General features: G+C 44.5%; 1 protein-coding gene and 2 long non-coding RNA genes across 7 annotated transcripts in view; 2 read left to right on the top strand and 1 right to left on the bottom strand.

Annotated features, from left to right (window-relative positions):
* CC2D2A (coiled-coil and C2 domain containing 2A) overlaps window positions 1–27,771 on the bottom strand; it is a 140,060-nt gene that overhangs the window by 34,410 nt on the left and 77,879 nt on the right. For all 5 annotated transcript variants that reach the window (XM_074992513.1, XM_074992510.1, XM_074992511.1 and 2 more), the window contains 6 exons: window positions 26,911–27,002; window positions 23,472–23,639; window positions 15,182–15,287; window positions 9,319–9,428; window positions 9,072–9,168; window positions 5,282–5,380 (listed from right to left, as the gene is read on the bottom strand). In XM_074992513.1, the coding sequence (XP_074848614.1) occupies window positions 5,282–5,380; window positions 9,072–9,168; window positions 9,319–9,428; window positions 15,182–15,287; window positions 23,472–23,639; window positions 26,911–27,002 (672 nt within the window). The remainder of the gene's footprint in view (window positions 1–5,281; window positions 5,381–9,071; window positions 9,169–9,318; window positions 9,429–15,181; window positions 15,288–23,471; window positions 23,640–26,910; window positions 27,003–27,771) is intronic.
* On the top strand, window positions 253–3,685 carry LOC142012411 (uncharacterized). Its single transcript, XR_012645341.1, has 3 exons — window positions 253–270; window positions 1,484–1,693; window positions 3,602–3,685. It is a non-coding gene; the product is annotated as an uncharacterized LOC142012411 (long non-coding RNA).
* LOC142012410 (uncharacterized) lies at window positions 10,695–26,233 on the top strand. The gene is made up of 4 exons (XR_012645340.1): window positions 10,695–14,385; window positions 14,513–14,691; window positions 25,478–25,638; window positions 26,205–26,233. It is a non-coding gene; the product is annotated as an uncharacterized LOC142012410 (long non-coding RNA).

Here is a 27,771-nt window from a genome sequence, read left to right as displayed (position 1 = left end):
CTCCTCCAGTTCCTTGGGATCCTGGCTGTATTGATATGGTTGCCCTTTTGAAGCTTCAAGGTGAGGCTCAAAATCTTTTGATCCAGCCTCTGATTGGGAAACTTGCGGTGTTCCCCCAGGTGGAAACTGTGCACTGTGGCGTTGACGAGGAGTTGACAGAGATCTATGATGAGATGCAGACCTCCTATGTTGATGTCCCGTATAATGGTGGTGGTCATAGCAACAGGGACAGGGGCCCAGTGATGGGGACCTGGACCACGACCCAAAGATGTAAGGGTGATGCAGAGAATGCCATGACCGTCGTGATGACACCGACATATGGGGAGAGCCTCTGTGAGAATACTCATAGGGGTCTCTGCTAGATGATGGTGAGAAGCGTGCAACTTCATGAGATGGACTTTGGAGAAAGGCAGATGGACGTCTGTGGCAGGCTGAAGGTCTTGCTGCTCGTTGAATCTCCGGTGGGGATCGCGGCGATAATTGCAGCGCAGCGATAATGGCAGCGCAATTACCTCAGGGGAGGGACTGCGGTGCCGGGTCTTTGCTTTAGCTTTTGCTCTGTCAGGCATCACTGGTGGTCTTATCGGTGCCGGAGGGCTCGGCACCATAGCAGGTGCCGTGCTAGGTTCCGCTGCCCCTGGTGCCATCGTTCTCGGTGCCGCTCGGGGTGCTTCGCTCAGCCCTGTAGGGCTTCATGCCGAGTGTTACTCTGGTGCTGTCGGAGCCGAAACGTTCGGTGCCGCAGTAGCCGGTGCCGGTCTGTCCAGTGCCTGCACGGCCCTTGATGCCGTTTCCTTAGGAACTGTAGGCCCCTGCGCAGGTACACGCGCCGTGGCTTTCTCAGCAGAAGAAGCCAGCGTGCCCGGGCCCTTTGTTTCGCTCGTCCCGCTCCCAGAGGTAACGGGCAGGGATCGAGCTGGAGAAGCTTTTCTCTTCTTCTGCACAGAGGAGGTCAAAGAGGCAGCCTTCCTCTTGTGCAATCCTGAAGAGCCCTCCTTATGGGGCTTCTCTGATGAGGCAGGTTGAAGTGCTTTGTCAAAGAGCAGCATCTTCAACCTCATCTCTCTATCTTTCCTAGCTCTATTCGTTAATTTGGAACAATGGGAGCACTTCTAGGGAACGTGGGTCTCCCCTAGGCATCGGATGCATCTGCTGTGGCCATCCGAAGCAGGCATGGCCTCCCGGCAAGATTCACACTTCTTAAAACCGGGGGACGACATTGTTAGAATTTAACTCTCCGAGTCCTTAAGTGCTAACAGCACACTTAACAGTCTATTTGCCAAACAATAGCAACTGTTGGCCTTTGAAGGCTTGACAAAACTAGTGGGCCCGCCTGGAGGCGGCCGCTCCAATCCTTAAAACAGTCTTGTACTTCTAAAACGAACTATAAACAGGGTAAACTAATACTATAATAACTATATAACTATTAATATTATAACTATTAACACGAATAAAATGAGTTTATCTGTCTCGGGCGTTGGAGCCGGAGAGGATTCCGTCTGCAGCCATTGGCGGTTGAGAAGGAACTAGTGGGGACCGGATCGCGCACGTGACTGTAAGCGCGCGAAGAGCCGACGCGCATCGGCGTATGCGCGACCTGACGGAGACTGCTGAAGAATTTCCGAGCTGCAGCGCCGGGGCGAGCCCGACACCTACTGTGGAGCACCCACAGGGACCGCTCGAAGAAGAACTGGTGATTATGGGGACTTCAATTACCTACACATCTGTTAGTAAAATAATACAGTGGGGCATAGATTTTCCATCAAGTACATGGAATTCACTGGACACAACTTTTTTATTGAAGGTAGAGAAGGGACTAGCAGAGAGACTATTTTGTATTTGATTCTGAGAAAAAGAAACTAGTTGATAATCTGAAAGTGGAAGGCTGCTTGGGTAAAAGTGATCACAAAACGGTAGAGTTCATGTTTCTAAGAACCGTAGATGGGAAAAACAGCAGAATAAAGACTATGGAATTCAAGAAGGCACACTTTAGCAAATCAGAGTCCAGTAGTCCCTCAATCACACGAGGGTTGCGCTCCCACGAATTTTGCATAAGTCGGGGAGCAGCTTTTTTCCCTGGCAGAACACATGTTCTGCAGCCAGAAAAGCAGCAGGAGCACCTGGAGCTCCTTTTGCAAAGTAAGTCTTGGGAGTGGGTTGGGGCCATGGGAGGCAGGGTAGGGGGTTAAGCCTAGGGTGGGTTAGGGCTGGGGGAGGCAGGAGATGGAGTTGAGCTAGAGCTGTGCGCGGGGGTGGGGCTTGAACCAGACCCACGGGCAGGGTACTGAATTGGGACCACAGAGGGAGGGAGATGTTGAACTAGGGCCACAGGGGAGGAGTTTGAACCGGGGCTATGGGGAATGGGGGTTGAACTGGAGCCGCATGCAGGGGGTTTGGATGAACTGGAGCTACGTGCAGGGGGTCTGAATTAGAGTCATGTGTGGTGGGGTCTGAACTAGGGCCAGGGAGGGCGGGGGGCTGAGTTGGAGCAGTTTGCAGGCGTGGTGAGCCAGAGCTGGGCCACGGGGGGTTTGAACTGGGGGGGGAGGGTGTTGAACTAGAGCCACGCACACAGGTGGTGACGTGGGGGGGTTGACCCAGGGCTGGGCAGAGTGGGATTTTGAATTGTGCGTAACTCATGTTACTGCAAGTTAAGTGCAACTCGAAATCACACATTTCGAGGTTCTACTGTACTGGTCTGCAAAACCCCAAGGGATGAAAGTCTTTGGGAAAAGAGAATTTAAGAGAATTGGCAAGTTTTTCACAAGAGACATTATTAATGGTACACAAGAGCAAACTATACCAAATGCATAGGAAAGTTAGGAAGACTTTATAAGAGGGGATCCTATGAGATCTTCAGGTGATCTGCAATTCAAAACAAGAATCTCACAAAAAGTTGGAAGTATGTTAAGTTACACAGGATGAACATAAAAAAGTAATACAAAAACATATAGGGAAAATTAAAAAGGCCAAAGCACAACACAATATTAAACTAACTAGGGATGTAAAAGGACAAATACATGAGAATCTGGGAGATGACCATATACAGAGTAGCCCCATTATTCACTGAGGATGGAAAGACAACAAAAGAAAAGAGAACAATGTCCGAAATGTTACATGTTGCTGTTTTCAGAAGGAAAATTAGCAGCAACTGGATGACTAGCAAAGTGAACATGAATTTAAATGGAGTAAAACCTGAGGTTAAAGTAAGAAAAGAGCAAGTTAAGAACTACTTAGAAATACTGGATATGTTGAAGTTAACAGGGCCTTATGAAATACACTGTAGAATACTTAAGGAACTGGCTTAAGATATCTCAGCCATTAGAAATGATCTGAGTATTTGTAGAGGATGGAGGAGATACTTGAGAACTGTAAAAAACAAAACAAACAAAAACCCCGAATATAATACTTATCTATAAAAACAGGAATAAGAACAATGCAAGAAATTATAGACCAGTCATCTTAACTTCAAGCACCTAGAAAGGCAATGTAGCAAACCAACAGTCAGTTGGTAAGCATTTAAAAGAAAATAAGTAACAAGTCAACATTGATTTGTCAAGAACTAATCAGGTCAAACCAATTTAATATCTTTCTTTGACAGGGTCAAAGGACTTGTGAATGGGATGAAGTGGTAGATGTGACTTATCTTGACTTAAGTAAAGCTTTTGATATCGTAACATGACCATCTCATAAACAAATTAGAAAAATAGAGCCTATATGAACCTATTACAAGGTAAGTTCACAATTGGCCGGAAAACCAAACTCAGAGTAGTTACCAATAGTTCATAATCAAGCTGGAAGGACACACTGAATGGGGTTTTCCAAGAATCTGTCCTGGACTGGGTTCTAATCATTACCTTCAGAAATTATTGGGCTAATGTTTTATTTTGGAGAAGTAGTAAAACCGTACCAACTGTGTGAAATCTGACCTCCCAGTAGCTGAATGAGGTTAGGGGAAAAGGTGAATGATGAAGGTGAAAGTTTGAAACCATTTTAGATAAGAACTTGGGGTAAGGTCTGAGAATCACTTTATCTTTATTTATGGAACGAAATCTGAAGAAGTCCTGCAATCAACACTTGGATGTTCCAAGCAGAAACAACAACTAGCCAAAATTCTATTTCAATAGAAAGGCAGTATCAAGAGTAAATTGCTAAGGGCTCATATAGGAGCTCCATTATAGACAGCAGGATGATGTTAATATCCATAACTGGGTATGACTGTTGAAAGAATGTAGTTATTGTTGGGTGAGAAAATATGGTGGTGAACCTCAACTAGTGAGTGGTAGGTTGAGATTATAATCAAGTGGACCTTAAGAACTGATTGAGTATCTTGACTTCTTCAAAGTTAATAGACAGTACAGAATATTAGCAACACAGGTCTCTGGTAATAAGTCATGTTGAGCAGCCCAGATAAAATATGTTTTTTACTTGGATCTATATGTCAACCTTGTAGAAGGCCTTCCTGATTTAAAACCAGCATGTCCTACACTTCAGAGAAACTACTTCTGTCCATAATGCTCAACCAGCTAACATCCAGGCTGTCTGATGTGGGGATGAATGATCTGTGTGAAGAACCTAATCCTGCTGCTGAGAAACAAAGGTTTGGAAGCGTGATTGGAGGCCGTGTTGATAGGCATATCAGCTCCAGGTACCAAAACTGTGAAACCCATGCTGCTGCTATCAGTATAAGTAAGGTTTGCTATCATCCCACTTTTTGAGGGCTCTGGGGAGTCGTGGAATCATTGGAATGTATATATCAGGTCCCTCTTCCAAGGATTCAGGATTGCATTCAGAAGGAAACCCAGAATCATGCCTCCAATGAATCAAAACAATTGGTCCTTCTTGTTCATATTGGTAGCAGAGAGATCTGCAGTGGGAAATCCCACTTGAGTAAAACGGTTCAAAGACAGAATCACTGAGAGCTCATAAGTGATTGACAGTGTACTTCCTGCTAAGACAGTCTGCTGGGTTTTTCTGAATGCTTGAGTAAGTGTAGTGCTACAGAGTAACCTGAGGCTCTATATAAAAATCTCACAGATGAACTGCATCCTGACAGAGGGGATGCTCCTGCTTTACCTTATTTGTTGATATAGGCTTGACACAGCTGTAGTATTGTTATATCAAGATCTACACAATAAATCCATGGAGATATTCAAAGCAAGAATCCTATATAACAGGTATAATAAAGAGGTAATGACAACGGTGTCATCAAAAACATAGATGTTCCACAACAGACATTTTAGCAAGCCTAGGATTCATAGTCCAGTTTACTGATGCTTACCTTTGTTTGAAAGTATATGGTAGAAAATGGAATCCGAACACATCCCAGCCAATTTCTCTCAACACGTGTGTGGAAACCACTTCCTCTTTCACGATCATCCTAGAAAAAAGTAGCAAAACAGATACTATACTAACAATACAGTACATACAGCTTACAAGCAGACTTCATTCCCTTTAACTGATGTAAATTGGCACAATCGCATAATAAAGTTATTAAAATTTCTAATTATCAGTGGATTTTTATTAACTTTATTACAAATACTGGCAAAAGTATTAATTTATTAATAATGATTATTAATAAGTATTAATAAAATAATTTATGAAGTATTCAAATGCACTAGCTACTGTGCAAACACAAAAAAGGAATGGCCATTGTCACAATGAGCTTATATTTGAAGTCTATAGACTTGTAATTAGTTGTGCGCAAGAGGACCCTTGTGCCTGCCCAGAAATCTATTAACTTCAGGGGTTTACTGAAGCAAAGCCCATTAAGCCCAGTGTCCAGTAATAAAAAAAAGATACAGTTAGTGTCAAAGAACTTTCTGGACTGATTAGTTGATAAGAGATTTGAATTGAGAAAAAGCAAAATGATAAAGGAGACAAGAGATGTTGCTTTGTGCAACTACATGCTCATGTTTCCTTATGTGTAAAATCCCAGATTTACACTTGTCTAAACAGACAAATAACTAGCCTGTGTGTGCCCATAGAAGACTTGCAATGGGTAACAGATGGATAGCAGGAGGTATACATCTTTGTGTACACACACACACACACACACACACACCCCCGCGTTTGCAAAGTGTGCATATTAATGCAGCTTTAGCAGGTGTTCAGGGGCTCGTCAAAACGCACAGAAATGAAGGGTAGCAATCCTGAAGGGTGCTAACTTGCAACAAAACTCACTCAAATTTCACCCAACCTCCCCGTTAATGGTTGGGCCAAACCTGGGTGGCATTGTAACCTTGTGTGCCAGGTCACAATACCTGCAGCAAGCAGCCTGGCCCAGCTCTGCAAGACAGAAGCTGCCAGTCTGGTGTGAGTGAAGGTGACTGGTGCACTCTGACTAAAATTGAAAATCGTGCGCAGAGAGCTTACTGTACTGCATCTTTTGAATCAGGAGGTACATCTATCTCAAGTGCATGAATACTTTTTAGCTGAAGATTAAGCATGTTAATTTTGGCCTTGATTTCCAAATTCTATGGAAAAACACATATTTGCTTGTACAAAACCAGGCACAAGTACTGTATATTAAATAAAGATGTATAATCAGCTATGTCCATGCACCCAGTTCATAAGTGCGCATCCACTGATGCAGACATTTAAATGCCCAAGCTTACTTCAAAGGCGAAAATCCAGTTGTGATGGCATATATAAACCCCACATTGGGTTCGAAGGGATTAAAGAACAGTACTAGGCCCAAGCAGCCCTTTCCCTCCTACCCTGAAGAGCATGCTCTTACTATTTAAAAAAAAAAAAAAAAAAAAAGGTTTGATAAGGAAGGAACCCATATCAGAAGGGCACTAGAGAAGTCCTCCGAGGCATCTGTGACTACATGCTGAGCCTGGCTGGCACCAATGATATGGCAACCTTTCATTTTTTTTCCCTTATCATATCTAGGTCTGAAAGCTAGAAGACAAAAGCAGAGGTACAAAATGATAAAGGGGGAGTAAATGAGAGGGCTTCTTTCAAGGCCAGAGACTATTAACTCTCCTAGGGCCCCTGGGTTGAAGCCTGGTGGAATGGGTGGGCCAAGGGTCCCCTACCAGCATCTTCACTACATGAGGGACTCAAGCCATTTCTACTCCTAACTATGTTTCTGAGTAAAGAACCAGGACTGAAAAACTCAGTGTGCGTTTAGTGCACAAAACACTAGACCACGTAACCTACCAAGGGCACTGTTACACTCGTTCTTAATAAACACCTATTGAGCTAACATATGAGCTCATGCTGTCATTTAATGATTTCCATATCTAACAAGATGATTATACAAGAAAAAAATATTTTCTTCCATCTGCAATACAAGTTTCACTGACCAAATTCTTCCCTCTGTGACAATTATTCATTTATTATTTTTTGCCTTGAGATTTTCAGAAGTGCTAAGCACCGGTTTCATTCTATTCCTACTGAATTCAATAGTACAACTCTCACTGATTTTCTTAGATGCAGAGTTCAGCTACTGCTGAGAACTTCTGAAAATTCCACTTTAACTACTATTTGTAATTATTTACCTAGTGCCTTAAAATGACTAGCACAATGCAAAACAAATAGAAAAAACCTACATCTTGCTTCCAAAGAACTTGAAATATAGCATCAGACAAAACACAAAACAAACAACAGAGTAACAGATGTTGGGAATTCATTGCCTTTCACAGGTCTGCACAAATATTACTTGAAATTAGACTTTAACAAACAATTCTGATAATGAATGACTGGGATTATGATCCGAGTTTATTTATCATTAGCTATGTTGACTCTATATTGATGCCAGGATTAAAAAGTAGTAAAATCTGGAATGCTGCAATCTGCGGTTACCCATTTTGTGCTGGTATTAGAACCTGTGAATGTGGAGACATCCACAGCTCACCGTTGTACATACAAATGCAAATGCTGATATAACTTTTGCATCTAAAACCCTGGAAATTTAGAGATATCTGTTTTACACCCATGGGCAGTGTCTACACTTGGGCAAAACTTAGAAATGGTCATACTAATAGCCAAATTGTAGAATACTTATGAGGGGCTGAAGTGAATATTCAGAGCCTCATTAGCATGCTGCCAGGCACAGCACTTTGAAAGTGCTGCATTTTGGTCACATGCGGCTTGTCTACATGGAGATCGTTTTTGAAAGGACCCCCATGTAGATGAGCTGCGTGCGAGCGAAACGTGGCACATTTAAAGTGCCATGGCCAGCGACATGCTAATGAGGGGCTGAATATTCATTTCAGCCCCTCATTAGTATTCTATGATTTGGCCATTAGCACAGCCATTTCAAGGTTTTGCCCAAGTGTAGACGTAGCCATGGGGTATCCGCACCTGTGGATGTGGATCCAAATATCAGCAGATCATTTTTGCAGTTTCGGATGTGGACACAAATTTTATATCCACACAGGGCTCTGGTAAACTCTATGTTTTCACTGAAGTCAGCACATATGATTGATTGTGCACGCAAGCTCAAAGCACAGACAGCAGAAAACATCCTGAGTGCCTGGGCTGTACACAGCCCTGCTTTGTGCAGGTGTGGGGAGGACAGTACAATGGAACAAGAATTTTACAGTTTAGACCGGATTTAATAGAGGCAGGAATGACAATGGGAAAAGGAAAGAAGAGTGGAAAGATGGAACAGTGAAAATCCCCCTATTCTATGAACGAACTGGGAGGAGGAGTTCATAAAAATCAAGAAGTTCATACAACTCATCATTCCAATATGTACAGTGCGCAAGTTGCAGCATGTTGCTTTCTTCTCATCCTTCAAACCACTTCAAAGCCATTTCAAATACACCGAAGACGTCAGAATGTGAATGAATGCCAATTTGCTTCTTCATCAACCTCCCTCTGGTCATCAGCTCTTTTTCCCTTTCCCATCAGGAAAAAATGTTTCCAATAACTTGTCAGTCACAAAACTCACATTCATTAAACCAAAATTCTACTGTAATTTACATATGTATCTTTGTTGGTTATTCTTGTGATTATATTCCCATACTCAGGAGAACCAGCCATAATATTCACTGATGCTCTTAATATCAAAGATACTGAGATGGAGGTCAAAATGGATCTTCAAACTCAAATCTTACCTCTAAGACATCATAGAGTACTTCATCAAAAATATTAATGAACACTTCATCCTTTACTGATTGCAAACTTGTGGTGCTATAGTCACCATTAGGAGCTCTAGCAAAATAAAACATTAGTGATTTATAAAGAATACAACAAAACAATACTAAATTTAACTTTACATTCATTCACACATTCAAAGAAGAATCTTACTCCCGGACACATTATGAAGTTCAAAACCAATAACTTGTTTTCATTTAATCATACCTAAAAGGAAGTTCAAGTTCTTCATTCCAGTTGGGGTTTGGGCCCTCTGCTGTTGTTGTCCTGCAAACTGATCGCTGAAAAGAAACTTCTACAAAAGGACAAACTAAAACCTTTAAATACAATTAAAATGAAAATAAAAACAATTTGTCAGCACTTTTTTAATTGTCATTTTTCAAAACATGCAATAAAATGAAAATAATATGTGAAGGATGTGTTAGTTTGGTGACTTCCTTGACAGACTCAACCTTAATTTTGCATTTGATGGGCTTCTTATGTTTTAGAGGATTGATTTTGTTGTAACTCTAACTTTAGAAATAGTCAATCCATTGATATATGTCTACAGTCTTAATTTTATCTTAAGTTTCTTGTGTAGGATGGAAATCTCTGAGGTAGGTTATGGTATTCTGCTAAAGACCCCCTATTTGAATCCTAAAGTCTGGAGCAGGCCTATAATCCTATGGCTCAGAAACCCAGTTAGCATGAGTGGAAAGATATTTCGCTGCCCCTCCCCCACACTGACCAGACCCAGGGAAGGTTGTCCCAGCTCGGCCAGGACCTTGGAGTCTGAAGGGAGGACTAGTTGCCTCAGCAACCACAGTCCAAACAGAGGCCCTGCATATGAGAATCTAATTATGGTGTTTTCTCCTCTGCCATCCCAGACTGGTACTCAAAACAAATACAGTTTTGCTTTATGCTGTTAATGTCTTTTGCTTCAACCCTTTTGATAAGCACCCCTGAATGTGCCAGTATGGAGATCCCATCATTACCGTTGTAGACACATCATCTATCCTATCTGACATAAATATGTTATTGTCTATCTGTTTTGCTCTAACAACTTGTTAGGAAAAACACCTGCATTAGAGATAAGATGTTCTATAAACTATGGGTGGGGATACTCTGTAACCTTTTTCAGATTATTGGCTTATTGTGCTCATTTCGTCTTGCTGCCAGGACCTATCCAGGCTTGGGTGACATCCATGCAGTAGCTTTCCCCCTGTCCATCAATAATCTATATAATCACTTGTAACCTACTGTCTGGCAGTGCTCCACTGAGTCCTGATGGGCGAAGTGGCACTCCACCAGCCCTGTGTGTAATAAACCCTGCTGTTTGCTTCATGTAGTGTGTCCAGATTTTGTTCTAACAAGGATTAAGCCTGAATTAACAACGTCTACCAGACAGTTTCAAATTTAGCAACAGGCAAAGGGAAGGTTACTTAGCTAGTGCAGTAACCGAAATTCTTTCAGATGAGCGTCCCTAAGGGTGCTCCACCTGTAGTCCGGCTGCTGCCCCAGCTCCTTTGATTGGAGATTTGTCCAGCAGTCTAATGTGGGCCATGCATGCGCATTCCATTGCTATATGCCGTGGAAGTTGGAATTGTGTGTCCCATGCCCTTTAGTTCCTTCTGTACCCAGAGTCTGAAGTCCCCAAAGCAAAGGGGAGGAGGATGGGTCGTGGAGCGTCTGCTGGGAAACTTGTCTCAAAGAACTCCAATTACTTAACCAAATGAGTAACCTCTCTCTTTGAGACAGATGTCCCTACAGGTGCTCCACCTCTGGTGACAAAAGAGCAGTAGCATTCAGGCCATAGAGGCTTCCGAGTGCCTGATGGTTGAGTACAGAACTGCTCTGCCGACTTGCATAAGTGCTACAGAGCCATGCATAATAGTTCATGAACATGCAGCATGATTCTTAGGGAGCACACGAGTAAAAGCCTTTTGTCCTGTGTTGTTCAAGAACAGGTTCTATTGCCTCAATTCTCAAATGATGTTGTACTTCTTGACATCATAAAACCTTGTGAGAGGAGTCCCTGAGAAGGGACAAGGCATGGGGGTGGGTAGGAGGTTTGGTTAAAAGGGGGATGATGTAACCATTTTGTATGATATTTAGAACCCATTTGTCTGATGTAACGGGTTATCATTTGCTGAGGAAGGATTAAGAGATGATTCATAAAGGTAAGTGGAATGTTCATAGTTGCAGCTGGGGAAAGGGCCTGCAGGCCCTCAACCACACCTTCAAATTGCTTGTTAGATAGTGGTACACGTGGCTCTGAGTTAGAGGGCTGCCTGTGACATTGCTGCCTTTGTCTTTGTCTCGAATGGTTGGGATTGTCAAAGTTTCTCCTTGTGTACTGGGGTATCGTGGCCCCTCATACGACTCGTAATGGTATTTTCTCCATCTGGTGGCTGGCGTGTGTATTCTGCAGCATGTTTCTGGAATCCTTCAATGTGTGCAAGATCTCATTTGTTTTGACTGCAAACAGCGTCCTGCTTGAAGAGGAGGTCTTCAGTGGTGGACTGGATCTCTCCTGGAAAAGCTGTGGAGAAGAACCAGGATGTTCTGCACATACAGCATGCTGCAGTATCAGCAATGTCCAGCGCTGCCTGAGGAGCTATACAGGAGATACTTTGTCCCTCTGCCATGATTGCTTTGAATAGTGGTCCCTTCACCTCAGGAATATCCTGTACAAAGTACAGGAGTTTGGTATAATTTTTAAGATCATACTTTACCAAGACTGATAATTTGATACACTAAATCAGGCATATCAAACTCAAAACCTACTGAGGACCACACAAACAAAAAATTATACACTTCAGGGCACCAAAGGAAATTTACTTCTATTGGAAAGTTACAATTACTTATTATTACAAATTATGTTTTATGTATATTTTAAAACATTTTTTCAGGTCGTTTTAATATAATATAATAATTTTCATTGAGAATTTAATACTGAATATGAATGTTACTTTTTTAAAAATTCGATTGGGCTACATGGTTGACATGCTTGCATAATTCCAAGATCTCTTCACTGAACCATATAGTTAATTTAGATCCCCTCATTTTGTACATATAGTTGAGATTACATTACTTTGGTTTTACCAACAATGAATATTAGTGGCCATATTCTTGCCACATCTCCTAGTTTTGTGATCAGTTGGCACGTTAACTTTGTATTTCCTTGTCAAAAGTTTGACGTTTGCTGAACTTGATGTTGTTGAAGGCGCCTGATACTGCCAGCATCCTTAAAGCTGCATTAATGAATTTTTACCTCAAAGAATTACAGAATATGGATTTATGAACCAGTTTGGAGGAACGGATTTAACAGAACATTGGACTGATACATGTAAATGCATCTGAGCAAGAGTGTCGAGGTTGTAACTTTGTTAACCCAGGATATGTTGCCTGTTCTCACTTATGTTTAGGAAAGCTGCCCAGGGGGCCAGTTTGTCAAGTGAACAGATTGCCTTTTTTATTGTGTTTTGTGTAGTAGCTAGCCCAAGGGAAACTTAGTCTAGGCCTGGGCTCCTAGGTGCTCTGTGAGGCAAAGTGAGCTAGGGCAGAGGAAGTGTTGATCTCTGAGGCTTCTGCCACTGGCTTGGCTTGGCTGGGCTCCCCTAGGGAATTTCACAAAAAGCCCCTTGATGCAGAAAAAATAATTGATTGGGCTGCATGACTGACATGCTTGCCCTGAACTGAAGGGTTGTGGAGGAATACACTTCTCTGCTAAACAAGTCAAGTCTTTTGTTTTCCTTGTCCACAGGGATCAAGAGGAAATGTTGCAGTCTGTTGCTTTGATGAACTGCATCAACAAGTGAATCTGGGGATGGATGTGTCAATAGGCACTCAGATCCTTTTGGTGAATGTAGTATTTTCTATGTGCTCTCTTACAGGTTAGCGGTATGGTTACTGATGTCTGACATGCTGTCTGTTTTGCTGGATCAAGAATACTGGGAGCAATTGACAGGGCAATCTTAGATATAAGTTGGTGTTTGCAAAATGTCAGTTAATTCATGTTGAGGTTCTGAGACCTCCTCCAGAGCTATTTCAGCTCTGCTGAACCCTGTGCAATAGGTCTTGAAAGTGTGATGTGTCATCCACAGTAGTTGGTGGTGGTGGCGGCATAATGGCCTCCTCTGATAATGATGAGGAATTGGTGGGAGGTAACACATCTGGAGGTATCTCCTTAATCAGGTTAGGTTCTAACACTGTAGATGGATGAGGTGGATTGTCTTCCCTAAGAGTAGGTGAAGTATCATGCCAGGGGGATTAAACAGAGTGCCTTTTTGAGCTACAATAATAGCTTGAGTATGGGTTGTGGGATCCCCACAGACTCCAATATGGCCATTGTGGGGAGCACAGCATTAGTGCTAGTAACCAGGGATGCCCATATCAAGGTGGCATATCGTATTGGTGTGGTGCTCTTGATGATGATCATGGCACTGGGGACCACAGAGGACGTGGGGAACTGTGGTATGGGGAGAAGACCCCATGGATGTTCTCCTTGTCATTGCTCAAAAAGTGGTATAGTGCTGAGGACATAAGGTTTGGTGCTGAGTGATGTGGGGAAATGTTGGTGATGAAGATCAAAGACAGACAAGAAGGAAATCACTGAATCTCTGTGCATATGGAAAGGCATTGATGCTGATGGCGAAGGTGGCACCACAGAATGCACTGATAATCTTGTTGGCATGTCTCCTGGTGGTGGGATGAAAAGCAATGCAGCCATGGGAAACAGATCTGCTGTCAGTGCTGAGAAGGAAGTGCACTGCGGTGTAGCTATGGGTGTTGTGCCACAGATGCAGTCAGTGCTGCTGGTGCCAGAGGTTTCTGGTGCAAGGACAGCACAGGGGGCAGCTTTGATTGTTTTGTGCCTTTTTGCTTGGTAACAAGATGATGGGTGCTTGATTTCAATGCCGAATTGCTGGTCCCTGTATGTACTTATATGAGAGGCCACATGCACTGAGGAAGAGCCTCAAACAGGTGAGCGTTTCTTGGTACCATGGTCTGCCTGAGGTACCAAGGAGCTCTCCTCTTTTTGGGGGGCTGCTTTAGCTTTTGAAGAGCAAGGAGTAGAAGCCAGTGTTGGTTGCTTGTCTGGGTCTGAAGAGGGTCTCAGAGACTTTTCAAGTGGGATGAGTTTTAATTTTAAGTCTCTGTCTCTTCTAGCCCTGGCCTGAAGTTTGGAACAGTGGAGGCTTTTTGGGGTACATGGGATTCCCCCAAACAGCAGACACATTGAGAGTGTCCATCAGCCACAGGCATAGCATCTCTAGAAGTAGAACAATCCTGGTGAGCCCTGCATTTTAACAGAAGACAAACAATTTTTTTGAACTGTAACTAACTATAACTATGCTAGTCTATGGTAAAACACAAACTATAAAACTGTTCTTGCTTTCACTGATTTGTGTGTTTGCAGAGGACTGTGGAGCTCTGTCACAGATTGGGGGCAGTTGAGAAGCAACTGGAGGGCACAGAACATATACATGTGGTTACAACTGCCACGGCGCATGGCAACAGCACTGCACACGCATGGCCTGCATTGGACAGCTGGACAAATCTCCAACTGAAGGCACCAGGACAGCACCCAGACCAGAGGTAGAGCACCTTCCAGGACATGTGACCAAACTGGCCAGTTTAAAGATGTATACTTCTGTCTAAATGCCTGGAATCAGAGAACAAAACTTGTGGATAATATTACACTTCTCCCTGCATCTGGCCCTTCTATCTGTTTGTTAAATGAATTTTGAATTAGAAGTAACAAAACCCTATTATTTTAATTATGTCCAAAAGGGAAATTTCTCTAATGTTGAAAAGCATGATAGACACAGCATAAAACATTAAAAAATTCAGGACAGGATAATGTTTCCTAAAAAGGGCAATAAATATAAAATCAATACAAAAACAGTGGGTCTCCATCCTCTCCCTTCAGGATGTCAAATTTGGCTCCTATTTGCCATTAAAAATTTTGCCCCAATTTTAACTTTACTGACCATGCTAACCAGTCAATGGGACTGCATAGAAGAAAGGAAAATGCAACCCCATATGACCAAATTACTATTCAATATAGGTCAATATTATACAGTACCTGGTTGAAAGCCCAATCAACACTGTGGATTGGACTCTGAAGTGATGGAGATGCTGCAAACATCTCATTAAAGGACCTTGAAGATCTGGACGGCTGTTGTAGTTTGCTAAGAAGGAAAATACATAACTGTGACAGAGAATGTGCAAGAGAGAGTTGTTTACTTTAATTGGCAGTTATTTAAGATGTGTGATCCTTATATGAATTCTATTACGGGTCTGCACTGGCTCTATGGACCCATACAATTCTTGAAAGCAGTTCCTTCTCTGGAACTGGAGAAGCTTTTGGGGACAGTCTTTTCATTAAGTGCCCAGATAGAGAACTGTTTCTGTATGGTTAAATAGTATTTTGCAGCAGAATCTTTACTACAATTAGTAAGGATGCTTTACATAGCTTTAGATGTTGAACATTCTAGAGGTGATGCCCATTCAAACACACACCCTAAAATGGAATACTTCGGGGTGTAGAGACTTGATTCTGCCATTCCTCCTGGGTCAGGAGATTTGAAAACAACTGAATGCTAATCAACTGCTGAGATGACATACATGGGAAACATGAGAATCAAAACTGTCTGGGCCAGTGGTGGGCTGGGGTGGGGAGAATGACTCATGGCTTGTCCTGATGAATTTTTGGTTCAGAGCACTGATGTGCATTCTGGTCTCTCAGAATGTCCAAGAGTCCTGGGCTGTGTAGCTGTTCATGTCAGCTCACCAGCATAAAAGGAAGGTATCTCTAATTATCATCCTATCTGGCATTGGGAAAAGGAAGTGAATGCTCATGCATACCTGGCAAAGTATTCTTTCACCATATCAGGATGATGTTATTTTGGAAGCAACAGTTACTGTGCAATTCACAGATAGTTTGATGGCATGGTTGCAGACAGATGGAGTCTGGCAAACGGCATGACAAGTATGTGAAGACACACATTTCAGGAAAGAAAAAAAAATCTATTTGGTTTGAGGGTTGTTCATGACCTGATCTGTGAGGTAATTTATCACTTAGAACCTTGTCAATCAGCAGATAATCTGTTGTCGTGACTGAATTTTAGGGACACTTGGATGTAATCTAAAGACTGCCCTGGAACAAGGACAGACTTTTCAGAGTTTTCACTGACCCCTAGGCAGGGGTGCCAGGTTTGCAAAAATTTTGGTGGTTCCCACAATGCCCACTCCCTCCCCCACTCCCTGCCTAAAACTCTGGGAGGGAGTTTGCGTGCAGACTCTGGACTGCAGCAGGGGACTGGGAGATATGAGGGAGAGCATGTTCTGGTAAGGAGTTTGGATGCAGGTCTAGGAGGGGTGAGAGGTAGAGCTCTGGCTGGCTTGGGTACAGACTCTGGGAGAGAGTTTGGGGATTGGGGTGCAGGCTCCAGGAAGAACTCTGGGTACAGGTGAGGGTCTGGGACAGTAGTCCCTCTAAGATGTGTGCTTTTGCAGCTGCACTGATTCCATATTCATCAGCATTACAGATGGTTATGCTTGAGGGAAGCCCTGGCTAGAAAACGGAATGGGAGACAGATGACTGCTCCCACAAGATGCATCTCTTGGTGGAACCAGGGCCCCTCTCATGAGTGAAGGAACTAATTTTGATGGACATTGAGGATCCAGGACAGCCAAAATATCATCAGGTGGAGACTAAGCCTTTGCCTTCCCTGGAGTGCAATGGATCCTGTCTGCCTAAACTTACAGAGCCAGAGCAATTACAGTTTACACCACAATTGGGTGAGGCAGAGCCATACTGTTGGTGGTTGAGGTGGTCTATAATTGCCTTTTATCACCTCCACCAATTCCCATTAAAGCTTAGCTGGCATTAGAGGCATGATTGCTCAAGCGTGGTAACAACGGAATCCTGGATTTGGAGATATCTAAATTCTTTGATGTTTATGGGAAGGCTCCCTGTCTTCCTGAAAAGACCCCTATGCTGGTTCTGAGGTTCTCTCTGTCCTAAGTTAGATCCCACAGCAGAAGGACCACTCCATGTTAAGGACAGCATGGTCCCATGTCCTGGGTAGGACTGAGGCTTTCTCCACTGAATGCTTGTTAAGGCAAAATTCCCATCCCTCATCAGTATGACTGGGGAAAGAGTGGCAAATACTGCACTTTGCCACAAAGTAAGCTTCCATAAGGCAGTACAGTCAGCACCGATCATCATCACTGACTGCGAAGGAGCATTTGTAAGAAGCACAGATTTTGACAACAAATATCCTGAGCACAATCCAGTATCTGGGATGGGGGAAGGAGGAGAGCCAGTGAATTCCCTCGGATGGATTATCTAATCATCGAATTAGAACATTTAGCTGAACACTATAGGATAAAACCCTAAAATATTTGCCAAAATAATCTTCATATGTATTTAAAGATTGTAGAATAAAGAAAGACAAAGCTCCAGGAACTAGAGGTTCTGACCCAGGCCATGAGGTCATAACAAGGAAATGGAAAAGCAGATGGTTGTTCAGCTCTTTATCTCCTCAGTTGAGAATGCAAGGCCAGCAAAGGCACATGCATGGACCAATGGACACTTCTTTCAAGAACTCTGGTGATTCCAGGATCACAAAGCACATGCATACCCAGAGCAGAATAAAGATATGGATCAGGGCTTGAAGAACTACTGAATATTAATCATCATGTCATTAAATATGTAGTTAACTGTACAGAAGTCATTTTTACTCTAAAATAGTTTTGACATTTTCATGTTATGTCTCTACAGCATGTCTACAGTTATTCAGTAAAAAGTACCAGAAAAGAAAGCTATAAGAATATTAAACCTGTAAAAATTGTAAGCGCCACAGTGGAAGAGACAGTCCTGCCTAGAAGCATTCTTTTCTGAAGCATTTATGTATGTCATGGAATGTCAAGGCCAAGTTTTCTCACTTCTCTGCAGAGTTTATACAGCATGTAGGCCGCTCAGTTTAAGATCTATCCCCATAGAGTTTCTAAATTGTACAGATTCTTTAGTTTATAGCCAACTGCTCTTTGGGGAAAACACAAAAGTCAATAAACAGACAGCAATGTAATGTGTGGAATGAACAAAGGCAAATATACTTACCACAAAAAGTTATGTAGAAACACCAAACAAGTAAATGTAACAATAATACAAAAATTGAATAAATATAAATAATTCAAGATCAGAAGAATATAATATCACAGCCCTTAAAAAAAATCTAGGGGTTTAGGGGTAAGCTATATGCCACATCTACACTGGGATGGTACACCAAAATAGCTTATTGCGATGTAACGAAATCGAAATAAGCTATTTCGACGAGTACCGTCTACACATCCTCCAGGGCTGGTGCCGTCGACATTCAACGTCGACATAGGACAGCACTACATCAAAATAGGCGCTGCAGGGGAGCGTCTACACACCAAAGCGGCCCAAATCGAAATAAGGGTGCCAGAAACACCTGCAGACAGGGTCACAGGGCGGACTAGCACTTCCAGGGCAACAGCAAGCCGCTCACTTAAAGGGCCCCTCCCAGACACACACAGCCTGCACAGCACGCAGTCTGCAGAGCCACGAGCACACACACCCCGTGTAAGCAGCACGGACCCCCAGCAGCAGCAGCAGCAGCCAGAGTCCCACACACCCGCCCCTGGAGCAGCGGCCACCCTGCTCAGTGCTATGGAGGAGGCAGCTCAGCATCTTTTATTTGAGGAAGATGAAGCTGTCCCCGGGGGATGAAGAAGCAGCCCCAGACCTTGCTGCCTTCCCAGCCTCCCCCCCCGCTGGACACACCGCCGGCTATGGAGGTACCCCACTAGCATGGACTGGTGGGAGCAGCTGGTGCTTGGCGAGTGGGACAATGACCGCTGGCTCCGGAATTTCCAGATGAGCCGGCAGACATTCCTCAAGCTCTGCCAGTGGCTCACCCCCGCCTTATGGCAGCAGGACACCCCCATGAGATGTGCCCTCACCGTTGAGAAACGGGTCGGCATCGCTGTCTGGAAGCTGGCCACTCCAGACAGCTACCGATCCGTAGGGCAGCAGTTCGGCATGGGCAAGGCCACCGTCGGGGCTGTCGTCATGGAGGTAAGAGGACCCAGGGGAACAGGGGAGCCCGGGGGGGAGTGGGTGCCCGGGGAGGAGAGGGAGCTCGGGGAAGATGGGGAGCCCGGGGGAGGGAGCCCTGCGGGGAAGGGGAGCCCGGGGAGAGGGCCAGACACATCCTGTACACCCCTCATGGGTGCTCTCTCATGTCCTTCCCCTGCAGGTGGTCTGCGCAATCAATGCCCTGCTCCTCCACAGGCTCGTGCACCTTGGGGACCCAGATGTTGCCATTGCGGGGTTTGCCAGCCTGGGCTTCCCTAATTGCTTTGGGGCTCTAGATGGGACCCATATCCCCATCCGTGCCCCGGAGCACAGCAGAGGACGCTTCCTGAATAGGAAGGGCTACCATTCCGTGGTCCTCCAGGCCTTGGTGGAAAGCCGGGGCCGCTTCTTGGACATTTATGTTGGCTGGCCTGGCAGCACCCACGACGCCCGGGTGTTCAGAAATTCGGGCCTGTGCCGCCGGCTGGAGGCGGGGACCTACATCCCCCAGCGGGAGATCCTGTTGGGGGACACCACCATGCCCCTCTGCCTCGTCGCAGACGCGACGTACCCCCTCTGGCCCTGGCTCATGCGCCCCTACACGGGCCATGTCACAGCTAGCCAGGAGCGGTTCAACACGCGCTTGAACCATGCGCGTCAGGTGGTTGAGCGCACTTTCAGCCGCCTCAAAGGGTGCTGGAGGTGTCTCCTCACCCGCCCAGATGCAGGGCTCACCAACATCCCCCAGGTTGTGGGCACGTGCAGCACACTCCACAACCTGGTGGAGAGCAAGGGAGAGGCATTCTTCCAGGGCTTGGCTGTGGAGGCTGGCAGGGCTGACGCCCAGCCACCTGCTGCCTCCAGTCGCCAGATCGACCCTGAGGGGATCCAGGTCTGGGAGGCCCTGCGGGCCCATTTTGAGCAGGCTGCGGGGTGAACGCTGGCAATGCCAGCTGCTGGTGAGCCACCCACCGCCCCCCCACATCTCCCACAGCACTACCTGCCCCCACGCCCACACCACTGAGCACCAGAGAGCACACACCACCCACACACTTCTTTTGTAAATAAACCAACACCTTTTTTTTTTTTTAAACAAAACAATAAACTCAACATTAAAGAAGGGGGGAACAATGTACATGGGGAGGCAGCTACTAAACAGGGGGTGGAACCAATAAACTATTTACAAAGATGGGGAGAATATGTACAAAGTAGGGGGGGTAATCCTTGGCCCTTCACCCCTACTGTCCAGCGCCTGGCGTGGGGGGGCGCAACCCATGTCTGGGCCGGAGGCCCCGTCGAGGCTGGGTGGGGGCCAGGAGAACCGGCAGATACAGTCGGGCTGGGTCCTGAGGCCCGCAGTTCCCCTCAGTGGCAGGCTCCAGGACAGTTGCTGGTGGAGGGCAGCTTGGAGGGACAGCAGGCGGAGTGACGGGTGGGGCCAAGTGCTCCGCGAGCCGCTCAAAGGTCCGCATGAAAGCCCCCCAGGCCTCCTGGCACCAGGCCAGCGCTCGCTCCTGCAGGTGGAGCTGCTTCTCCTCCACCTGCAGGCGGCACTCAGACACCTCCAGCTGACGCCGGAGGGTGGTGAGGAGCTGGGGGTCAGCGGACGCCCGGGGATGGCTCCGGCACTGTCGGGCTTGTCCTGGGGCCGGTCCGGGCTCCGCTGCTGGGCTGGCCTACTGCGATGGCCCCGGTGGGCTGTCCGGCACAACAGACACAGTGCCCGTGCTCTCAGGGCCCTCAGATGGTGCAGCTGTGGAACAGAGGGGGGAAGAGTGGAGACAGCCGTTAGTCTGGGCCCTGACCCGTGGCCCATGTCCCACCACCCCTCTGCTGCTGGTTCCCCATCCCCATCCCCCAGAGATGCTGCTGCTGCTGCTGACTGTGCTATCCCCACCCAGGTGGGACCTCTAGGTTCTGTTCTCCCCATCCCCAGGGATGGGGCATGGTGCTGTCCTGCTGGGGGGCAGGGGCTCATGGACTCTTCTGAGGGACATGCCACTGTTGTCCTCGGGGCCATGGCCATCTGGGCGTGTGCAGGGCCCTGGTCATGTCCCTTGTCCCCACCCCTTAACCCCCGGGGGTGTGCACTGGGGTACATACCTGACGGTCCACTCCCATGGTCGGGGGACACCCATCGGGCAGACACCCTGCTGGAGCTGCGGGAGGGGAGGTCTATGAGCAGCCCCCCGTCGCTGGAGGCCTCCTCCTCCTGCTGCTGTGCTGCCCCAGGGGTGGGCTCCTGTGGGGGCCCCAGGGGTTCAGGGCTGGCCTCTCGGCCAGACTCCGTCTCCGGGGCCTGCTGGGGCTCGTCGGCCGAGGTGTCAAGGGCGGCCGGGGGGAGGTGGTGTACCGGGGACCCAGGATTTCTGTGAGCTCCCTGTAAAAAGGGGCAAGCGGCAGGGGCGGCCCCAGATCAGCTGGCAGTGTCCCCGGCCCGGGCGTAACCCTGCCGCAGCTCCTTCACCTTACTCCTGACATGGTCAGGAGTGCGGACAGGGTGACCCCGGGTGGCCAGGCCCTCGGCCAGCCGAGCCAACGCATCTGCATTCCGCCACTTGCTCCCCATTACCTGGAGCACCTCCTCCTCTCCCCAGAGCCCCAGCCAGGTCCCGGATCTCAGCCTCCAATCAGGAGGGGCCCCGCTGCCTCTTCCCCCGCTGGCTGGGAGCCCAGGGTCCCCTTAGGAGGGGTGCCCTGTGGGCACATGGGGGGCTGGCTGTATGCCATGGGTGCTGGGCTGGGGCTGGTGAGAACGTGCAGGCTGGGCACGTGTTTGTGCTGCTTCCTGCACAGGAAATAAGGGGGCAGGGAGCTTTAAGGGGCTGCTGCACGCAGCAACCATAGAGCTCAGGGGCTGGACAGAGCGTCTCTCAACCCCTCAGCTGGTGGCCACCACGGACGACCCCGCTATTTCAATGTTGCGGGACACGGATCGTCTACACGTGCCCTACTTCGACGTTCAACATCGGAGTAGGGCGCTATTCCCATCTCCTGATGAAGATGGCAACTTCAACGTCTCACTGCCTTACGTCGATTTCAACTTCGAAATAGCGCTCAGCACGTATAGACGTGACAGGCGCTATTTCGAAGTTGGCCCAGCTACTTCGAAATAGCCGGCTAGTGTAGACGCAGCTATAATGTCACTTTAATATACATTCAACGCTCATTAAAACAGATAATTAGCTTAAAACAACACTCTCTATTCCTTCTAATCAAAAACCTTCCCAAACTTTTATATCATAATCAGAAAGATACATTTTACACTTATTCCTCCAAGTGAATTTATTTAGACCAATAAAATAGAGAAACTACAGTAAGTAGATAGAGTACCACTGGGGCTCAATTCTGCATGTTCAGTAATTGACAAATAACTCTTGGTGCAGTTCAAAAGTTTAGTCTTACTTGGAAATTGCACATCTTTATAAGAGAGCGTTTTCAAGTTTTGAAGCACAATCTAAGGTTTGCTATTCAGTCAGGTTTTTGAGTGAGTTTTATTTTGCTTTAGTTTTATGTTCAGATTAGCTGCATTGGTTACCTTAAACGTACAATTATTATGAAGGAAACAAAACATGGTTTATAAGCTGGTTTTGAATTGTGTACGTTTTCACTAATTAGTTAGTACGGAAAGGTATGTTTGTTATAAAATGCTTCAAAATAAAACAAATAAATAAATGCAATGCCCTCTTACAAGATCTGAGGTGATATTGAAGTGCATCTGAAGGTAGGATTGAGCTTCAAAATTATCACTGAAAGTAATTAAAAGGCATTATAATTCTTTTAGAGAGAGCATGTCTGAAATCCCCTGGCTTATATATTCTCAGAATCATAAATTATCTTCCAATTTTTTTTTCAAATAGCCTTATATTCACAATAAACCAGTTTTTCTTGATCTTGGCAGGCACTGCTTGCTACATGACAATGTGATTCTAAGGAGCTTGCAATACCTGTACCATTAAACATCATCATCAATGTAAATGTATCTCTGTGTTATCATGAGGAAAAGAACGACCATTTCATTTAATATATAAAGTCAAATCTTCAGAACTGGCCACCTGGAGTAAAAAAAAATTTACCGACATGTCTATACTCACAAAACAGCAATTTAAATACAAAGCTTCTGCATGCAAATTTCACAAAGGCAGTTTATTCAGGCGGTTTTAAAAACGTAGCCTCCAGTATGTAAAGATTTTTTTTAAAGAGAACGAAATAGGCACTAGAAGGGGAAAGACCATTTACAACTAGAAGGTGTTTAAAAGTTTCATACCTTAAAACCGGTTTTCTCACTGGAATATCATAAGCTCTAATGATGTTTACTAAAAGATTTATGTCTCCATCTGAGAGATTCTGTGCTGTAACTTTCTTTCTCTCCTTTCTTCGTGGCTTTAGTGGTCGCTTTGGCTCTGCCAGTTTAAAAAGACTGAGTCCTAAAATACTAGAAATCATAAAATAGAGTTTTAAGTCTTTTCTATATAGAATCTATATGGAGTCCGGAGTTCTAATTATCTCTTGACACGCAAAACTATGCACTTCCAGAAAAGAGAAATATGTAGTCTTGGCACCATTTATTGTGAAATATGTTTAATTGTTTATTGGCATAGAGGTGGCATTTTTAGTTCACACATTTAAAATCATATATACCAATATCATAACTGAGAAGATGAAAAAAAATAATTGTAAAACTTCAGTCTGGACCTAATTTATTATAATTATATAAAAGGGGCTTATTAGAGAATATCACCCAATGTATGTAATACAACAAAAAAAAAAATCTAAGTCCAGAACTAGCTATCTATGACAAGCAGAAGGCTACAAAGCGGAAACAGAAATTAATGTGCCATGACATACCCTGGGCCATCAGACCTTATAACACAAGGCAAAGCAGAACAAAAAGAAAAACATGAAAAGAGTAAAAACAGATGTGGGCAAAAGCATGTATTAAGCATATATTTATGATGCTAACTGTACAAACATATTTTAATTATAGAAAGCACTCCAGAACCAAATATAAAACCAACTGCTAGTCAAGGTCAAACTCCTTATAATATACATCCAAATTCATTATTCTTGTAAAAAATAGTATAAAAATGAATTATTTTAAAAAATTAAGAAAGTTCACTCAACATATTTAACAGGGTCCTCATGTGCCAGAGTACTGTGCATGTTTTAAATATATTAATAATATAATCTGATTAGCAAACAATGTTCCCTACTAAACAGTATTAATCATGTGGAAATTGGCGGAAGTCAAGTGAATTTCACTTTAACAAACTGCAAAAATTGTTGAGTCTAATTCTGCAATTCAGTATGAAAATACTGAAAGAAAAAGAAATGTACCTCTGTTCAAGGGTAGCAAGTCTCTGTATTGCCAGTAGATGGGACTGTTTAGGTTTATACTGCTGAATCAAAAGTTAAAATCCTATCAAAAGGGCACAATGCTTCAGTAAACTAAGTTTTCTAGTAGCTACAAAAAGCCGTTTTCATTCATTACCTATCTGCTTAAAAAGATTATAAACAAACGCTTGTTATTGTCATTTATGTGGTGAGGCAGAGAAAGATCTGAGATACAGGAGATAATCTAACCTGCCCCAGAACCCTAAAAAGCCCACCCTCAAGGGCTGAACTCACAACCCAGTGTTTATAAGGCCAATGATCTATCCCTCTCCTCATTTAAGATTTATAGAAATTTTGGAGATGCTCTGAATGGGTCTTATTCCCTTCCCCCCCACCCCCCCGCCTAAGGGTCTGGGTGGGAGTTTGGATGTGAAAGAGGATTTTGGATGCAAACTCTTGGACAGAGTTTGGGTTGTGGGTGCAGTTTCTGGACTGAGGCAGGGGATAGGGAGTGCAGTGGGGGGGGGGGGGGCTTGGGGGGTGAGGGGTACAGGATCTGGGAGTGAGTTTGGGGGCAGGAAGGAGTGCGGTGCTTACTTCGGACACTCCACTCTGGAGGAGGGGCTGAGAGGGTCATTGGTTGCAGGGGCACTTGGGGCAGGTGCCATGTGTGGAGAAACAACCTCCACTCTGAGGGTGTAGAGACCCACTAATGGTGGTGGTGGTGGTGGCGGCAGCAGGGACCTCAGACCCTTTTAAATAACCTGTGGATAGCCCAAAAGCATATCATGTAAATTAAACATGAAAGAACATGCGAGGGTCATAACTGAGTTAAAGTGCGCTTAAGTAAAAAAAAAAATCATATGGGGGACAATGCTAAAATGGTGTAGCATTTATTAATTTCTTTTTTGTTACCTTTCCCTCTCATATGTCTTGTAGATATGAAGACTGAAGTGCATTTTTGGGAGAGAAATAAAGATGATGAGGAAGATTGCATGGAACAGGCTTGTGTAGGGCATTCCAAGCACTGGGATCAAGACAAAGTGTTAGATGATTTTAGGGAAGGAGACAAAAGGAGCATCAAGACTGGAGTGGACAAGGTAGTGAGAAGTGCATAGTGTATTCTGGGAGGCCATTAAAGGAATAACAAACATATATCAGAGAGGTAGCCGAGTTAGTCTGTATCTTCAAAAACAACAAGAAGTCCTGTGGCACCTTATAGACTAACAGATAACTGCATATATATATATATATATATATATATATATATATATATATATATATATATCACACACACCTACATACACATGATGAAGCGGGTCTTTGCCCACAAAAGCTTATGCTCCAAAATATCTGCAAAATTATATAGATATATTATGCACATGCAGTTATCCCCCATACACACTTAGATACACATTTTACAAATGTTCCCCCAGACACAAATACACACACACATAGTATAGGAACTATTTCATCAATCAGTGCAGTAAGGTTACATCTGGATGAAACCTGGCAGCTGTTCAATACTTCATCCACTGCTGTACAGTTTTGTCATGATAGGAAGTAAAGAACATATTATCCAGCAGAAACTACACTGGGATTGAAAACGTCTGCTCTGCACAACCTTAAGGATTCTGTTTTTTTGTATTTATAACTTTCCTATTAGGAACAAAGACAAGGGATTACGAACACACACCCCACCCACTCATGTAGAGGGGTGCAAGCTGAAGCAAACCATGCCTCCTTTGGACTTCCAAGAGCCGAGGAAGAGAATTCCTCATGAGATCATCTATGGAAAATTACGTGAATCTAATTTATTGGATTTAGCAATTAGAAACTATTTTGATGATAATCAATTCCTGTGATATAAACAGAATGAGGTTTCATCCGGAACAATAACTCAAAACCCGCACCAACACCGTGCTGAGATGTATAGTCAGCACTGATTTAGTGGAAAGAATGCTTCCTATTAAAGCACTAAAGTCACCAACCTAGGATCTTATATGGACACTGTCATTAAAGTACATGCTAGGCTGGCCTCTCCTCAAGCTTATGAGGTCAGATGTGATCAGAGATGGAAGTAACATGGTAACATACAAATAAGGGTTACTTTGAATAAATACTTCTACTGAAAATAGCATATTACTTTATACACTTATGCTGCAGTTATTTAAACACTTGTATATTTTGGCACAGATGAGCCTGATGCTTACAGAATAATATAGCGTTATGCTAAATTTAAATGATTAATAACCAGGAAATATAAAACTAAAATTCTGTGGGAAAGAAATAATTATGAGCTAGGAAACAAGGATAGTTTAAAATTATTTATTTTAATTATTTTAGATACCATAAAAACTTTTTTTCCTTACCCAAGACTAGGAACCTCCTCTTCATTTACCAGGTCAGAAAGAAGAAAGTGGTGCTTTGCTATTAAGAACCGGTTTATCACTGATTCTCTAACCTGGAAACAATACCAATGTTATGTATTATCTGAAAATACACAAGGTTAATTTTATTAAACAGAAAAGTTATTTTTTCTTAATCCCCCACCATAAAAAGAAGGGGAATAGTATGGACTCTTGGTTTCCTTTCCATGGATACGTCCTCAGCACAAAATACTACGCCATTCTAGCAGAAGTTGACTCTTCTAGAAGCAATTTCAGAAGTTATCCCAGACTAATGAGCCTGGATCAGCAAAGATACCAACTTTGTGGGTGCTCCAGAGCTCAAGCATCCATGAAAAAAATATGGGTTGCTCAGCATGCACCAGCCATTGTGGTTCTGGACTCTAGGTCTGGCTGTTGATCAACTCTTCAGCAGTTCCAGATGCCGCCAAAAGAGCAGCTGGCAGGAGACCCTCGGGGGAGGCAGAGAGGACAAGTGTTATGCACACAGAGGTGCGGGGCGGGACCTCTGAAGGAAGGTGGAGGAAAGAGATAGCATGAATGTGGGGCCTTGGGGGGGAAGAGGTAGAGTGAGTGTGGCACACCCACTGGGGGAAAAAGTCAGTGCCTCTGTGGATCAGAACATGAGGGGAAATGGCAAAATAAGAGGTCTTATGTTCAGAAATTTTTTCTCCCTATCCTGATTCTAATGGAGGAGAGCCCACAAAAGCAACATAACTGACACTAATTGACAATTTTTTGGGTATCTTAATAAAGATTCAAAGTTGGTGTTAAAACACATGGATGAAATCATGTGAAGAAGCTTCCATTCCTCCGATCTATATT

Source organism: Carettochelys insculpta, chromosome 4 (assembly GCF_033958435.1).
Source record: "Carettochelys insculpta isolate YL-2023 chromosome 4, ASM3395843v1, whole genome shotgun sequence".
Taxonomy (NCBI): Eukaryota; Metazoa; Chordata; order Testudines; family Carettochelyidae; genus Carettochelys; species Carettochelys insculpta.
Note: the sequence above shows the minus strand (reverse complement) of the source record. Positions and strands in the feature narration are given on the sequence as shown.